The sequence below is a fragment of the Salvelinus alpinus genome, chromosome 5 (genome assembly GCF_045679555.1).
Source record: "Salvelinus alpinus chromosome 5, SLU_Salpinus.1, whole genome shotgun sequence".
In the NCBI taxonomy this organism is placed as follows: Eukaryota; Metazoa; Chordata; class Actinopteri; order Salmoniformes; family Salmonidae; genus Salvelinus; species Salvelinus alpinus.
In genome coordinates this window covers 47772767-47789061 of record NC_092090.1, presented here as the reverse complement: position 1 = coordinate 47789061, position 16295 = coordinate 47772767, and the positions used below count along the sequence as shown (strand labels likewise).

At 44.8% G+C, this 16295-nt stretch overlaps 2 protein-coding genes across 9 annotated transcripts in view; one reads left to right on the top strand and one right to left on the bottom strand.

Annotated features, from left to right (window-relative positions):
• Window positions 1-5178, top strand: part of LOC139576283 (kinesin-like protein KIFC3) — a 64620-nt gene extending 59442 nt beyond the window's left edge. For 5 of the 6 annotated variants that reach the window (XM_071402195.1, XM_071402194.1, XM_071402199.1 and 2 more), the window contains 6 exons: window positions 7-136; window positions 241-470; window positions 610-756; window positions 2458-2584; window positions 2879-2925; window positions 3450-5178. In XM_071402195.1, the coding sequence (XP_071258296.1) occupies window positions 7-136; window positions 241-470; window positions 610-756; window positions 2458-2584; window positions 2879-2925; window positions 3450-3458 (690 nt within the window). In that variant the 3' untranslated portion in view covers window positions 3459-5178. The remainder of the gene's footprint in view (window positions 1-6; window positions 137-240; window positions 471-609; window positions 757-2457; window positions 2585-2878; window positions 2926-3449) is intronic. The other variant, XM_071402196.1, reaches the window with a different exon arrangement.
• Window positions 5179-6389: 1211 nt separating this feature from the next.
• On the bottom strand, window positions 6390-15930 carry LOC139576284 (katanin p80 WD40 repeat-containing subunit B1-like). Of its 3 annotated transcripts, none has more exons than XM_071402201.1 (20): window positions 15415-15930; window positions 14779-15022; window positions 14551-14681; window positions 14291-14408; window positions 14044-14144; window positions 13573-13614; window positions 13130-13213; window positions 12375-12490; window positions 12159-12230; window positions 11871-12021; window positions 11214-11398; window positions 10704-10846; window positions 10513-10560; window positions 10136-10203; window positions 9718-9966; window positions 8140-8289; window positions 7850-7926; window positions 7642-7716; window positions 7440-7556; window positions 6390-7174 (listed from the first exon to the last, which is right to left on the bottom strand). In XM_071402201.1, exons 2-20 carry the CDS (start codon window positions 14816-14818, stop codon window positions 7039-7041), a joined length of 2103 nt encoding a protein of 700 aa, XP_071258302.1. In that variant the 5' UTR covers window positions 14819-15022; window positions 15415-15930; the 3' UTR covers window positions 6390-7038. The 3 variants fall into 3 exon arrangements, with proteins under 3 accessions (XP_071258302.1, XP_071258301.1, XP_071258303.1); XM_071402200.1 differs by having other exon boundaries at window positions 14779-14918; XM_071402202.1 differs by having other exon boundaries at window positions 14779-14913.
• Between the last annotated feature and the right edge of the window lie 365 nt (window positions 15931-16295).

Below are 16295 nucleotides of genomic sequence, written 5' to 3'. Positions count from 1 at the left end.
GTGTAGGTGTTTGAGCTGGGTCACATGAACAGGGCCACAGCCTGCACCAATCTGAATGAACACAGCTCCCGCTCTCACGCCCTCCTCATCATCACCGTAGCAGGCGTCAACTCCTCCACCGGGCACCGCACGCAAGGTACACACACAATTCCTGTACCGGACATCCCACACAAGATACTCAGACAGACAGACAGACACACAGACTAATTCAGGATTTTATCTCTGTACACCCTCTACTAGGTAAGCTGAACCTGGTTGACCTGGCTGGCTCAGAGCGGATTGCTAAGTCCGGGGCAGAGGGCAGCCGCCTGCGAGAGGCCCAGTGCATCAACAAGTCCCTGTCGGCCCTGGGTGACGTTATCAATGCGCTACGGAGCCGACACTCCCACGTGCCCTTCAGGAACTCCCGGCTCACCTACCTGCTGTCTGACTCACTGAGCGGGGACAGCAAGACCCTGATGATGGTGCAGGTGAGAGAGGGAGGGATTGGGGAGGTAGAGAGAGTAAGGGGTTTCAAATTAAATTGTATATTAGCCTATGATAAAACGATCAATGCTTGAAGCTGTCAATGCTAGACTTCAGGCTAATATCAGAAGGTATTTTCTCTAGGTGTCTCCCCTGGTCAGCAACATGAGTGAGTCGGTGTGCTCTCTGAAGTTTGCCCAGCGGGTACGGACTATCGAGCTGGGCAACGCCACCAGGAGACAGTGGGAGAACTCCTCCACCTCCTCCTCGCCCACCCACGACAGCGTGGAGGTAACCTACACACACACACACCCTGGAGAGAGTGAGGGACGCACTCACACATGAAATCTCACACACGTGTGCTTGGTCAGCCCAGGCCTTACGTCAAACCTTCCCCAGATCGCTGAGCCAAATCTGGGGCATCAGGTTTCATTCTGTCCCTCTGCCCTTAATGATCCAGGTCGGGAAACCCACTGTCTAGCAAAGAAGATCTAGTAGGCTCAGGATGTTTGAAAAGGTTATCTCCAAAAAGCCTCTGGGTCGTTTGATTTTATTTTAGCAAGTCAGGACACCCACTGTCTCAGATTGTTCTGAAATTGTTTCTGTTAGAAACCGATAAGAGTAGCATTTCTGCAACATTATTTTGTTGAAATATAATTTGAAAAATGAAGGTAATTGATTGCACCCAAATTGGCCATATACATTCATATAGGATTCAATAAATATAGTTTTATTAATTTTTATTTCACCTTTATTTAACCAGGTAGGCAAGTTGAGAACAAGTTCTCATTTACAATTGCGACCTGGCCAAGATAAAGCAAAGCAGTTCGACACACACAACAACACAGAGTTACACATGGAGTAAAACAAACATACAGTCAATGATACAGTAGAAAAATAAGTCTATATACAATGTGAGCAAGTGAGGTGAAGGCAAAAAAAGTCCATGGTGGCGAAGTAAATACAATATAGCAATTAAAACACTGGAATGGTTATAGTACCTAACATCCGATTTAGAACAAACTTTTTCTTCTAACAATGAGTATGAGGAATCCAAAGAAATGGCCAAAAGCCACCCACGCCCAATCCAACAATGAGTATACAGTATCAATCCTCTGTTTGACAAGTAGTGTAGTGTTGAGCTGTGGCTCGTGTATTGTTTATTCATCCTATGTAATGTATTCTCAGGGAATTTGGTGATACACCCCCCCCCCCCTGTTCAGAGAAATTAGTAATTCAAGTTAAGGTTTATGTCCCATTCTACATCTTCATATTACCAGGTTCTGACCACTAAATGGTGCAGAGATTTTACACATTCAGGAAAGGTGATGAAAAATGGTCTCTATTATGGACCATTCCTGATGACCACTTAGTTATGATTAGTTATGCACTGTTAATTAAGGAGATAACTTCAACAGATGACCATTCAAATACACTGCTTTCGTCAGATGAAAACTCCCCGAGTTAATGCCAGACAGAGCCTGCACTCAAATGCATAATAGATGCATCCCGTCTGGGTTCGAGAAGTGTTTACACCTGTATAGAAAGTGGAAAGTGCAAGCTTGCAGCAGGGTCCTTCCATTTCATTTCAGCAAGCCATGACACCCACCATCTCAGATTGTTCTGACACCATCTAGTGGTCAGAACATGGTAATGTCAGGTGTCAGCATAATTTTATTTTCATTATAATGTCAGCAGAACTGAGCTTCAGTCCTTCTACATACAAATTATCCCGGGGAGTAGCCCTAACCCAACAAAGCAAGAGGACTGGAACTGGTCAAGCTCACGTGTAACTTATCCTCTTTCCCTAAAAGCGTCATAGTCATGACTTTCTTACATGAAATGGGAGGTTGACTTGGCCCCAGACAATCGATCTAAGATCGACTTAAGTTTCAGTCTGATGAGAGCGAAACCGAAGCAGAGAAACAATCGTAATCCAGTTAGACAGGATCCTTAGCGGAATGAGATAATTGAACTTTGCCCTTTCTGCAGCTGGACTCTCCCCCGGTGACTCCCGTGCCCCTCCCCATCTCTCGGGCCAGCAGTGCCGGCTCCACCCTCTCTGCCTCCTCCAAAACGCCCACCACACGACGGAGGTCTCAGTCCCAGCTCTCTACAGGTAAATGTGTATACACACACCCCTTAGTCCCAGCTCTCTACAGGTAAATGTGTATACACACACCCCTTAGTCCCAGGTCTCAACAGGTACACGTGCCTCTCTTGAAATGTCCTCTGTCACCAAGAACCCTGGGACCCATCAATATACAACAACACTAACATGCACACACACACCACCTTATGCCACCATACAAAATATACACAATCAAAGTGAACTCAAGTTAGGTGTGAATGGTCAGTGTGAATCCGTTCACTCCTGTGTCCTGATCCTCTGGTCTGATTGGTTGGTTTGCAGACAGGCTGTTAGGCAGAGCCAGCCCATTGGTGGGGGACGGTGGGCAGGTAGGTGGGGGTTTATGCTGATTGGTCGCTTGGCATGGAAAGTAAATGCTCAGCATGGCATGGTGCCCAGTGCCCACCCATGTCACCTGGTCAATGCCTACCTATCTAACACACCACGCCTCTAACCCCAGGAAACTGTTTGTGTGGGTCTTGTCTCTTGTCCCTCTGTCTATGTGAGAGACTGAAAGCTTTGTTTCAGTCTCTGCAGATCCATGTGTGTGTGGGTGAAGGTGTCCGTACATGTCTATGACTGTCTGACTTCTGGCTGTTGGTGATTTTGTCTGTGACTGACGGTCTGTCTGACTGTCTGAATGCAATTCTTATCTATGTGATCTGTATATCGTATGATGTGAGGGTGTTTATGTGTCTTGTCTATATGGATTTGGTGTGTGTGTGTGTGGATACATCACCTCTTCCTTTCCTCCATCTGTGCTGCTCTGGCTGGGTTGTAGTGAGCCGTTATTAACACAGGGACACCACTCCCCACTATTCAGTTTCCTAAACCTATTACTCTCCCCCTACAGGACGATTGAAACTGTCTGTCTGAAGGCTCCAATGGATTCAGAGTAAAACCGGACCCTGATCCAGTCAGCCATTGGGCCATCTGAACAGGAGGGTGTTAACCAGCACCTTGACCCACCAATAGAAACTCTCCGCTTTGGGATCAACCTATCCACAATCCGCCCTGTCTCCTTCTGCTGATCTCACTCAGCCAATGGGTGAGAGCAACTGGACTAGGCAAATTATCCGATCGAACGGTGACATTTTAAGTTGAGCTATTTGAACAGCAGAGGGATGAAGAGGGGGATATGAACTTTGACCCTCATGGAAGGCCGCCTCATGCTGCATGGCGAGAGTCAGTCCCAGTGCTCTAAAATGGCCTCCAGTTCTCCTTTTCTTCATTACCACTGATAGCTGAAAGGAATCAATAGGTGTTCATTTTAGCCAGGACTGTTGTACAGCCCCCCCCCCCCCCCCCCCATATCTTAACTATGTGCCCTCGTCTATACCCCTGAAGGAACACACCAGACTTCCACACCTGACTAGGGGCCAAATGGGAGGAGCACCTGAGAGTAACACAGGCCCGTGTCTTAAAAACAACTCTCATAAAGAAACCCTTTACTCCTCACAGCCCAGAACAACTCCACCCCACCTTTCACTCCTTCCCCTTTGACCCTTCAACTGAGCCTGTGATCTATTCTCCCATTGGCCAATGGACTTCCTCCCCCCACCCCTCACAATAATGCCACACCCACACCCCTAGTGCTAACCAGTCCCATCATCCACTAACAGTATAGCCCTTCTAATCAACAGTATTTCTGGGTAAAAATGCACTTTAAACAAGGCTGTTACCTTCTTGATGTGTTTTCTAACAATGCTCCAGTTACAGATTATGATCAAATGCATATACAGTATATATGTGTGTTTGAGATGTTTTTAATCCCTTAAGTCTCCTTTGGTTGTTTTTTTTTGGGGTGGGGTGTTTTTTTTACGAGGGTTCCATCCTGGTCTCCTTCTACACTTTCTACCCCTCATCCAATCAGGGTACTCCACAGATATGGAGCTGGGCTTCTTTTGCCCAATAAGACGCAAGCAATAGAGACGTGAGTGCAGAGAGCGGTTAACTTCCTGTGTAGCCGTTTGTGTTTTAGATTTCTCCAGGGCAATACAGAGCTGCCTCAGCACTGCATGGAAACGTTCATGTTGTCGTGTTTCTTGTACCGAGCGAATAAAGCTAGACCGATTCAAACTCCCTGACAGACAGGAAATGCCATTCCTGTTATTGGATGCTGCCGGTTGGAGTTGCCCAGAGGCACATTTCATCCAATAGGGACACAATACAAAACTGACCCTAGATCCGCATCCAGGACAGCTTTATCCTACTCCCTATGGCTGACCACAAGCAGCCAATGACAACGGATCGCCTCACGGAACAGACACATATGTAGCTACAGAAATTGCTGCCCCTGCGGGAGTGATTAAGCATGTGAACTGTTTTTCAAAATGCATCCAGTGTAAATAGGAATGCTTAGTACATTTGATCAGCACATATCGGCTAATCGGCCGTGTTTCTTCAATGTTAAACCAATGTTCCCTTCACTACCAGGATGTCCAAGGAACATTGAGGACACGCTGCATCATGTTGGTTGTTGATGGGTATCTCTGTTTGCTTTTGTCTTTGTTGTAGCTGCCGTAGGTTTCTACAGTCTTGTTTTTGTACACCCTTTTTAATAAACACTCTACCAAATGAAACCTCTACAGTCTTATGCTGTCTCTATAGAGCACAGGACTCTAACAGATGTTTGTTGAAATATATAACCACTAGAAAGCTGCATATCTTTCATCACCGTTTACTAAACGGTAGGTTGTATTACACCTACTCGGAGACAATGCTCTTTGACCAACTGGTTCAGGATGGTTGCAGCCATAGCGCTGCATAGAGCAGGAGTTCCCAAACTCCCTCTTGTTGGCTTTGAGAATTTTGCAGGTTTAAAGCTTCTTTCCTGCATTTCTACATAGTCATGGGGTGCAAAGAAAATGTTGGTTTTAAAGTGTATTGTCTTGCAATTCTATACATTTTGCCATGTCTGTGTATTCATGTGATATGCGTGACAGAATTACAACAATATGGGCTTATAAACCTAAATAAATTACTTTAGCTGACATTTGTGAATAGCTCTAAAGTATGTGGCAGGTAACCCAGCTGTTAAGAGCATTGGGCCAGTAACTGAAAGGTCGCTGGTTCGAGTTCCCGAGCTGACTAGGTGAAAAATCTGTCGGTGCCCTTGAGCAAGGTTTAATTGCTCTGGATAAATGTTGAACATGAAAAGAGGAACTGATGACGCACTACCCAATTGTGCATTTTACTATTACAACTTTCAAGAGGAAGTTTAAAGCTGGACAGTTCTCGCAGATAGCGGTTTCTTTTGTATGGAGTCCAATTTGGTTAACAAAAAGATGTAATGGCTTATTTGATCAAATAGTTGTTTCATACTGAGATTGTTACAGGTGTACTGATAAGTAGGACACGTGACATCCCGGCAATAAAAACTAAAAACTTGCCTATTCCTTCAATTTCTCTTAATGCTAACCTTAAAACCAAAAAGCTATTTTTTGTTTATGAATTACTATGATATAGCCAATTTTGACTGGAAACCGTTGTGTTCACATGCATCTGATCTTGCCTCTTCCCGAAAAGAAATGTAGATGGCACTGCCCACGTGCTCAAAGTAGCAACTGATTCTACAAGAAACCTTAAACATTGCCCTATACACTTCACACTATGGAGTGGTGGATGGACTAGTCTGCCTTGTCCTTATAATTTTGGACATCTGTGGCACCTTCCCGAACAGTGCTGCTCTCTGTTGGAGTGGAATTACACACATCTTAACAAGTGTTGTTCCTTTCAATTCCGTAAGTCTTGTTGCTGATCAATTCCAGAAACATGCCTAAAACTAGACTCCTTCCTTTTTAAACAATTCTTTATTTGAAAAACATGTTCTTTTAGTGTTAACTACTTTCAAAGAGTGCATCTAGGGTTGACATCTCAGGTACAGAATGTAGAAAAAGATTGAGAGAATATTTAAATAGATATCACACAGTAAATTAGGCCGGGTTTCAATCCGATCGTAGGTTATAGGCATCAAGGCGATTTGATTGAGCCAAACTGTGCAGCTTTTACTGTGAATAGGATCTCCTCGTGAACATTACCTTTAAAAGCCGCAATGCCTATAACCCACAATCGGAATGAAACCCGGCCCTAGGTGTTTGTGGAATTAAAGTGTGTGTGCTCATCTGTGGTGGGCAAGTCAAGGTTACATAGGACATAATTACTCATACACAGACAGATTAAGGAATCATAAGTGCCCAGTGTTTAAATAGAGCTACGCCATGAAAACACACCTACTGACTCCTTCTGGATGCAATGGGCACAGGACTCATATCCCACCCTGTCTCTGACTCCATTGCTTCAGTCCATCCACACGCAGTGTGAATCTGTGATTGTCCCCTGATTTACCACTCAGGTGGATGAGAGAATGCAGCCGTCAGTCAGACTTCAAGTCCTCACAGCAGTGCTCAGCCATTTCGGGTCTCTAGTTGCATAGTCGACTGTCAGTAGTCCAGTGGGGACATGAGCAGCTGCAGCTCTTTGAAGGCGCTGCCGTGGCGTCCCACCTGGTCGGCCTTGTTCTTCACCACGTTGCTGAGGTTCTTCAGCTGCTTGTAGCATGCCTTGCACTTCTGGTGGCTGGGCTCAAACACAAAAAAACAACTCACAGTATGCAATGGAAATGGCCTGCCTCACTGTGGCAGAGTCTGAACTCTATCCAAATGTATCGGAGTCTTTCTGCAAGCAATATTGGATGAATACGGAGCTAGAACAACGGTTCTTTAGTGATGGGCTGCATAGTGTAACTCTCCAGGGCCAGGATTGGTGACCGTTGCATTAACGCACACTTTAGATGGTTAAAAGTTCAAGCCGGTTTAGGATTTAAAATGGAGCTGAAACTCACCGTTCCTCCCGTGTTATATCCACTCCAACAGAGGGGGGCGCTGTCAGCGTGTCTGAGATGAGAGGCCAGAAACGCTTCAGGATCAGCTTCAGAGAGGTGCAACCCGTCTGCACATAACTGGCCACACGGGGAGAGACGATGGGTTAATACACATTTATACACACACACGGATTTGTTATCACTTTCGTCTCTGCTGTCTCACCTCTCATACTTGCTTTGCAGCAGCTCTTCAATCTGGGGCAGGATAGAGGTACACAGGTCCAGTTTCCATAGCGACCTGGGGGGACAGGTCACTTGAGAGAGGACAGTCATGGTGCTCACACCAAGAGTGACAGTATATGTGTGGCCTCCTTAGCTAAATAAAGATCTGTAGTCGTTTGTTGTGCACACGCGTTTCAACATCCACTCACGGTTTGAGGTTAACGATGTTGAGGATGTCCACGACGATAGAGAGATCCTTCATCGAGACGGCCGAGTCCAAGGAAGTCTGAAGACAGAGCAGCAACCACAAAAAGAGGCAGCCAGTAACGATTCTCCATACTTCATGCCACAAACAGCTAATCAATCAAAAACCTCCGTCTGTCAAGGATGTTGTCTGAGTTTAACATTGAAAGTCAAGTCATTATTTATTTCAAGTGATGTTAACGTCGCATGAACATTGTGTTGACGTTGCGTCAGCGTGGTCTGGTAAGTGCCATACCTTGACGTCCCCGCTGCCCCACACGGCTCTGATGGTGTCCAGGTTCTTGTGTCGGCTGGTGAGCATCACACACATGGTATCATGGCCCTTTCGGATCTGGGCCAGAGCCTCGTCATCACCCAGCACACTGAGCCGGTTGTTACGAGCAGGCTAGGACAGAGATACCCAAACGCATATAACCTGGTAAATACACACACACACACCTGTTCGATCACACCCTAAACCTACATACATTTAGGGGTCAATTCCATTTCTATGCGCATGTTTTTAAAAAGCTGACCATCTTGGTTTTTGTCTTTTTTTTAATGCGTACACAATGCAACTAGGTGATTGGAGCATTTCTGAGTGAATTTAAAACTGTACCACTATGGTAGGTTTAATGTTGAGCTGATTTTACATGATTAGTAACAGATATGCATTACCGGTAAATTACTATTTGTGTTCCAGTGAACGAGTAGCTAGCTAGCGGTGTTTCTACCTACAAAAGTCAAGTGGCTAAGCTATGGGATAGCTGTGAGGGCGGCAAGGTGCTCTCCTGGATCATTCCGGACTCGTCTCCTGACCCACTATTCCCCGCTGGCCATGACCGTCATGCTGCTCCATCCCTGTGACCGTGATTCTGCCTCCCACCACTCGATGCTACCAAAAGTAGCTGCTTCAGTTCCCATGCTGACTTCCTGACTTTGCTTCAGTAATTATTCTGGCTACTTGTATGTGTATTGCATGCATATAGATTTCAGTTTGTATTAAAGGCTATACGAGTGTAATAAAAACATGAACTTATATACTAAATTCCATTGACATGACAATTCTAGATGGCAAACAATTTCATGACCTCACAAACAAACGTGCTAATTCGAAACAGTTCCATGGTGATTCTAAACCAGAAGAATACAATTGAGAGTATAGCAATCTTTGGTTTTAAGGCACCAACTCAGTTTTGGTGGAAATCAAGAATGTGTTCCTAATTGACTTGTCTAGTTAAATAAATGCATTCAAAAGACAACACGTGACCAGCATCTGCTATGTAAGACTGATATTTTTCTCCCCCCCAAAAAAAGCATCACTATCTTCCTGGGTACACTCCTCACACAGTAAGTACAGTGTGAGGAGCACTGTGCAGGTGGCAAGCCTGAATTTCTGGGAACGCGAGCAGTACTGGAGGTACGAGCTCAGAAACATAGCGATTATCCGCTAGCACAGCCAGCACCTGCATGAGCAACTCTGCCTGGCCAACTGGCACATGGAGGTGGAGCGCAGGGTTTACTTTTACAGTGTGGGAGTGAGAGAGACCCAAGACATCTCTGATGTCACTGATCAGAGGAGAAAGACTTGGGTGAGCGAAGAATGAGGGCCTCTACTGTGAATGGACTATTGAAATAATAAATGATTTAGTACTATTAGAACTAAGATAAGAAAAGATGTGATGAGATTTTTTTAATTATTCATAAATACATTAGAATTTAACCATACAAATTGTGATGTGTCTGAGTGAAATTTCTCCATGGTAAATTAAACAAACATGATTGTGTGTGTGTGTGTGTGTGTGTGTGTGTGTGTATGTATATACACACTCACAGGCAAGAAATCTCCCACGTTGAGCCCTATTGGTTCATTCCTGGTGGAGAGGATGACGCTGGGCTGGGGTTTGGCCTTCGCCATAGCAACGACCGGTGGGGGGGCTGGGTGGGGTGCGGGGGGGTGGTTAGAGCTCGGAGGTCGTGTGGTTACCACTGGGATGGGACGGGGCGCCGTGGCGACCATGGTAGGCTCCACCCTCAGGACCGGAGTGGACGATGCCACGGGAAGGTTTAACAACAGGCCGGGCTGCAGTGACACACACACACACACACACACTAGAAACAAATCTAACTTATTTACATAGGGAAACTCACACTGACAGAGACAATCCCACATACACACAAGCATGACAAAAAACACAAATCAGTCACACATACAACAGTACAGCTATACAGTACAGGTGTAGAGTACAAACCTGCTGTCTGTCAGTCATAGGAGTCATGAGCTCCACCAGCCCTTGGTTAGCCCTCACCACAAAACTCTCTGAGAAAAGAGGGAGAGAGAGAACTTGAATATGAGTGCCGGAGTCTGGTACAGCGGACCCCACATGCACCTTGGCGACGGGGTCTCGAGCCCCAGCTCGACCGACTGAGCCCTTCATTTCTTTATCCATCTCCCATTCTGTACTTCTATATAATACATAAATATTAAAATACAACAACAAAAAAAAGAACTTGAATATGAAACTCAGGACAGCAACGCATCTTATACACAACAGATCAATGTGATAGTTTTACCACAAACACAAAATGTAATACTGCTCATACTAACGGCTTGGTAGAAGGGACTCACCATCTTCCAAGGGGGCAGGGAAGGGCTCACTCTTTGGGGGGGTGCGAGCTAGAAAAGGGGAAACGAGGAGACTTTTAGTATGAAATTCAAGGATGATTCTGCTAGATGTTAATGTAGTAATACATGCATTCTGCCGTTAGTGTGAACACTGAATAGATAGCAATGAAACGTAAGATGTAATATGAGCCTACAGATGGCGCTCTTTGGCTGGAAGATCTCTTTGTAGTCCTCAGGGTTACGGATCTCGGCGGAGGACTCCTTCTCGTCCTCGCTACTGGGGCTCCTCCTCTCCCCCTCGGGACTGCGGCGGTCTGACTCAGAACTCTGCTTGACCCTGGAAGAGCACACCCCCAATTAGTCTGCTTATCGATACAACGGAAACTAACGGATGCTGTTTTGATGCAGTATTTGCTGTAACATATGCCATTTGGCAGCGTGCATACATTTGATATATGGGTGGTCCCTGGGAATGGAAGCCACCTGGCATTGCAAGCACCATGCTCTACCAACTAAGCTACAGACGACCACATGGTTTGAACCGCTACGGTTTTAAATCAACTCGTAGGTGATTTTGTTGAAAACAGATTCCGTATGCATATAGGGCACAAACGCTAAATCTGAGTTAAGTGTGCCCATCTCAAGTTAGGGTTAGGATTCGCTCCATAGAAAGTAGAATAGCGGCGTTTGGAAGTGGGCAGTACCTCTGTGTGCTGCAGGTGGTCAGGGGCCTGTCGTAGTTGCGTCGCAGCGTGGACCCTTTCGGGGAGGGCTCCGTGAGTGGCTGGTCGTCCTGGATTACGCCTTGGATCACAGAGCCAGACTTCTTCACCCGCGTCAAATCCACCACGTAGGACGAAACATTAGTCAGATTGTACGACACGCCAATCTTGGAGAGAGAGAGATGAGGGGTGGAGGAGAAACAGTAGAGCAAAAAAACACAAGGGGTTTGGGTAAAACTAACAGCAACAGTAACAGTTCCAGTGACATTAATAAATGTAAAATTGCCATGCTGATGCCACAGATTCACATAAAGAATCCATAACAGTCATTTAATAAGATCCCTATGGCTCACACACACACACACGGTTGCAGTAACAGTAGTTACATGGTAATAGTAACATTAAAAGAGTAACCCCCCCCCCCAAATTGTTTTTTATAAATAAACACTAACTCTCGCACTTGTCTTTTCCTACTAGCACTGACTTTGCGGAGGAAAAATGTACTTACCAATGACTGAAATGTGGTTGTCTCACCTAGCCATCTTAAGATGAATGCACTGACTGTAAGTCGTTCTGGTTCAGTGTCCGCTAAATTACTCAAATGTAAAACATTTAAAAAGCAATGTCATGCTCACACACCAGCTGGTGGTTGCAGATAGCCAGGTCTGCCACCTTGCCCCAGCCCACTGGCACCACATCAAAGCAGCGGTCGGGTTCCCAGCCATACACACGGAGAGAGTCCACAGCTCCACTATACAGACAGCAGCCATCCAGGTTAAAGGCCAGACACCTGGAGAGACAAATGGGGGGAGAGGAAAAAGGATGTAGGGATAGTTTATATACAGTATAGTGTGTTAGTTGTATCTGAACTTCTAATCTCGTGGTGTCCCGCCAACCACACTTGTTGATAGTGAAGGTAGCCCTCACCTGACTGGTCCCAGCTCTCCCTCTGAAGAGCCAATCATCTTGAACTTCTCCAGATCCCACAGTTTGATGGTCCTGTAGGAAACAGACATACAACTAAGGCATTCCGCTTTAGTAATGGAGTTGAAGCCATAGTAAGCTAATGTTCAGTTACCTCATACGAACTTATTTACCATATTTCACCCCCCGAGTGTGTGTGTGTGTGTGTGGATACCATACCTGTCAGAGCTGCCTGACGCTAGCAGATACTCGTTGGGGTGGAACTGGATGATGTTGATGGCGCCGGTGTGTGCTGTAAACTCTGTGATCATCTTCCCTGCAGTCAGGTCCCACAGCTAGGCCACACAGGTCAAAGGTCAGAGGGCAATATGAGTTCCTGACTGGCACAGCTAGGAATATTATGATGTTGCCCTTAAGAATCAGGTAAGCTGATATCAGATCTGTGCCTATAGAAGGAGAACTTATATGCAGAGGGGTATAAATACAAAACAGGATCAATGAGTTAGCCAGCTGACTTTGATAAACAACCAGAAGTAACTATTGATTTTCTGGTTCATTAAGAAAGTTAAACTTAGATTTCTGTTTTTGGTTCTTGAGTCAATTAGGCCATGCTCATTTAAAGCTTATTTTCCCAAAAAGTTATTTCAGAATACTTAGGCAAGTTAGCTGGCTAACTCATTAATCCTCTGAACATACTGTTGAGAGTATACAATAGGGCTCTGCAACCCTGTTCCTGGAGAACTACCCTTCTGTAGGTTTTCGCTCAAGACCCAGTTGTAACTAACCTGACTAAGCTTATCAACCAGCTAATCATTAGAATCAGTTGCGCTAGATTAGGGTTGGAGCAAAAACCTACAGGACGGTAGCTCTCCAGGATCTGGGTTGGAGAGCCATGGTTTACAAACTGACCACAGTCATGTGAGATGAGAAACATGTGAAAGTAAGTTTCTGACAATGTGTAGGTGGGTTCATGCCTTGATGGTGCTGTCATCACTAGCAGAGGCCAACCATTTCCCATCTGGACTGAAGGCCAGGCACCTCACTGCCTGAGTGTGACCCTGCACAAACACACACATTATGCAATATGAAATTGATAAACACACATGGGCCCCCTACTCCTATCCAGACGGTCAGTCCCCAGCCCCTCCCCCCCCCGGGCCAGGGCAGACAAGACAGTGTTCGCCGTCTCACTGTAATCCCTGGCTTAGTCCTGCTGCCAGACATAGACACACAGTATTAGTTCTGATTAGCAGACCCACTCCCACGGCTAACAAAACAATCAGCCACTGACCAGCCAGCAAGCCGCTCACAGAGAGTGTGGGTGGGGGGGGCTTTCTAACCACAAAAAAGCTTTGGTCGATAATTAACCTTGGTGCTCTTCAGTTCGGTATGAATTACACACGAGTGCAAGTCTTACCTTGTACCTGAACACACAGCCCTTTCTCCGTACATCCCACAGCTGAAAGAGAAAAACTCTGTTTAAGCACAGATATCACATAACAATACACATACAGTACCAGTCAAAAGTTTGGACACTACTCATTCAAGGAATTTTCTTTATTTCACTATTTTTTACATTGTAGAATCTAAATCAGCACTAATTCTGTGTGTGCAAAGCTGTCATCAAGGCAAAGGGTGGCTACTTTGAAGAATCTCAAATAAACAAATATATTTTGTATAAAATATATTTGTTTAACACTTTGTTGGTTACTACATGATTCCATGTGTGTTATTTCATAGTTTTGATGTCTTCACTATTATTCTTCAATGTAGAAAATAGTAAAAAGAAAGAAAAACCATGGAATGAGCAGGTGTGTCCAAACTTTTGACCGGTACTCTACATAGTAGAGCTCTTAACAACACTCACTAACGCAGCACACATACACACCTTGATGTTGGTGTCCATGGAACCAGATGCCAAGTATTCCCCAAACGGGTGGAAGTCCAAGCTGCAGATATTGGCCTTGTGTCCCATTAGAGTTCTTAGGACTGGGATAAAATAGCAAAAATATTGTTATGGCATTCTCAGAACAACTGGTAGCCTAGGTGTAGTTGACTCTAGTAGAAACATCTCCACATCCCACACCCCTAACCTCTCCATACACACACACAATATAGGAGAAATGCAGTCTCACTCTTTGCAGCCTCCAGGTCCCATACGCGCAGTGATCCGGACTGTGAGCCAGCCACCACCTGCTCCTCAGAGTTATTAAACTTTACACACTCCACTGGGTTATTATGGCCTGTCAGACTCTGAGAAAGAGACAGGGAGAGAGGGGAAGAGAAAGGGAGAGAGAGGTGGAAATAAGAGTTTTAGTGACAGGCAGCATTCACCAGAAATAAGCAGAGATCAAACTGTACACACATCTTCCCTAATGGTCTGACTAGTCTGTACCATGATGCAGTTGGGTTTGCTGACTGCCCAGATGTTGACTCGGCAGTCCTCTCCCCCAGTGGCTAGCAGACGGCCTGAGTTCTTCCCCAGGGCCAGACACACCACATTACTGGAGTGGGCTACAATCTCCTCTGGAACAGAAAATTATGCACAACTCACCATGATTAATAAAATTGTGGCCCTGAATTAAGGTCTTGAAAGGGTGAGTGAAATGGAGACTCGACTCACGTAATCTCCATGATGTTTTGGTGGTGTTGGCCACAGCCATGGTGATTCTTGAGCGTCCAACACTCAACGAGTGTTGTTATTATTCACACAGGGCTAGCTGGTTCATGTGTGTTGACTGTGTGATGAGACCTTTAGCTTATCTCCAATGAATGAACAAGAGGCAAAGGGAAAATACTTTGTATGACAAATTGTTGATGGTGGCATAACTCATCCGTTTCATGTCCCCTGTCGGCTTCTCTTGAAGCTGAGGGAGGATTATTACAAGATAGATAGTCGAATATACGCTGTTGGCGTTAGCAAGCTTGTTCGCTAGCTAGTTAGCAGGCTTAGTTAACTTAGCTAGCGGGCTATGTACTGGTAGTTAGCTTAAACAAAACAAACAAAGTAACAATTTATTTCGGACTGCAATTTGGGCAAATGTCAAAGTCATGCACATTCTAATAACTGTTAACTAGTTAACGTAACTAGTAAACACATTTTCGATGGTTAAACAGTTACGTTGAACTTTATTAACGTTAGCTAGCAACTAACTAGCCAGTTAGCTAAATTAGCATAACTTGCTAACGTTAACAGCTCAAGTAACTACCTAATTAGATTGCTCGTCCTGGGCAGGGCAAAATATAATACAGAACATACCTGCATTTTTAGCTAATTGCTAGTAGAAAATCTCTAGCTATGATTGGTGAAAAGAGAATGGTTAAGACCGGAATCCCTAGCTAGTTGATACCAACTACGAATCTGCTTTTTGTCTGGCTCCTTCAGTCCTTGTTGATGTCATGTTTGTGTGGCTATTTACTATGGAACGCCAACCCCAATCCACACTTGCAGTTTAGCAACTGGGCTTTGCGATGAGATCACTTATTCACTTCCGGATGTCTGAAGTTCAGAGAACACACTCAGGGTTGCCAGGTCCAACTAAAATGTATATTCCAATGACTACTCAAAACCCTCACACAAAGCCTGAAATCTAGAACCATTTTTTTCAGCAGCAAGATAATTGTTTTTCCCATAACGTTATCGAGCAAATTAAGAAGGAATATCGACGTAACTTGTAACGACGAAAGAAGACAAATTCGGTTTTCCATAAAAATTATAATTATTGCCAACTAAGGTGACTAATAAAGGAATTTGTATATGTCGCAGGAGAAAATATAATTCGCCCTTATTTTATACTCGCCACATCGTTTTCCATCAATGGATGTCGATTTAACTAGTTTCATTGGAAATAAATCCCTTATGCGCATGTGCATAACTATAGCTAAATCCAACAGGAGAGTTTGATGGATGAAAGTTGGACAAAGGATCTCGAACTCTCTGTGCAAGAAACACTTGGATAACCTTCAAAAGAATGTTAGGCTATTTTCTGGCAATTGTGCCATTATTGTTTGGCTGATGTTAAGGACTACAAACCATTATAAATGGCCAATTAGCAAGATTGATTTGTCATTTCAATAGGCATAGGCTAGGCCTACTACAATCTGGGTTAATGGTTGTAATTCAATATTGCCATAGTTTGG

Coding starts and splice junctions, on each gene's coding strand:
- LOC139576284 (XM_071402201.1), bottom strand. CDS start 14,818: ATGGCTGTGGCCAACACCACCAAAACATCATGGAGATTAC. Junction 14,409..14,550: donor GCAAACCCAACTGCATCATG/GTACAGACTAGT, acceptor TCTCTTTCTCAG/AGTCTGACAGGCCATAATAA. Junction 7,175..7,439: donor GATATAACACGGGAGGAACG/GTGAGTTTCAGC, acceptor GTTTGAGCCCAG/CCACCAGAAGTGCAAGGCAT.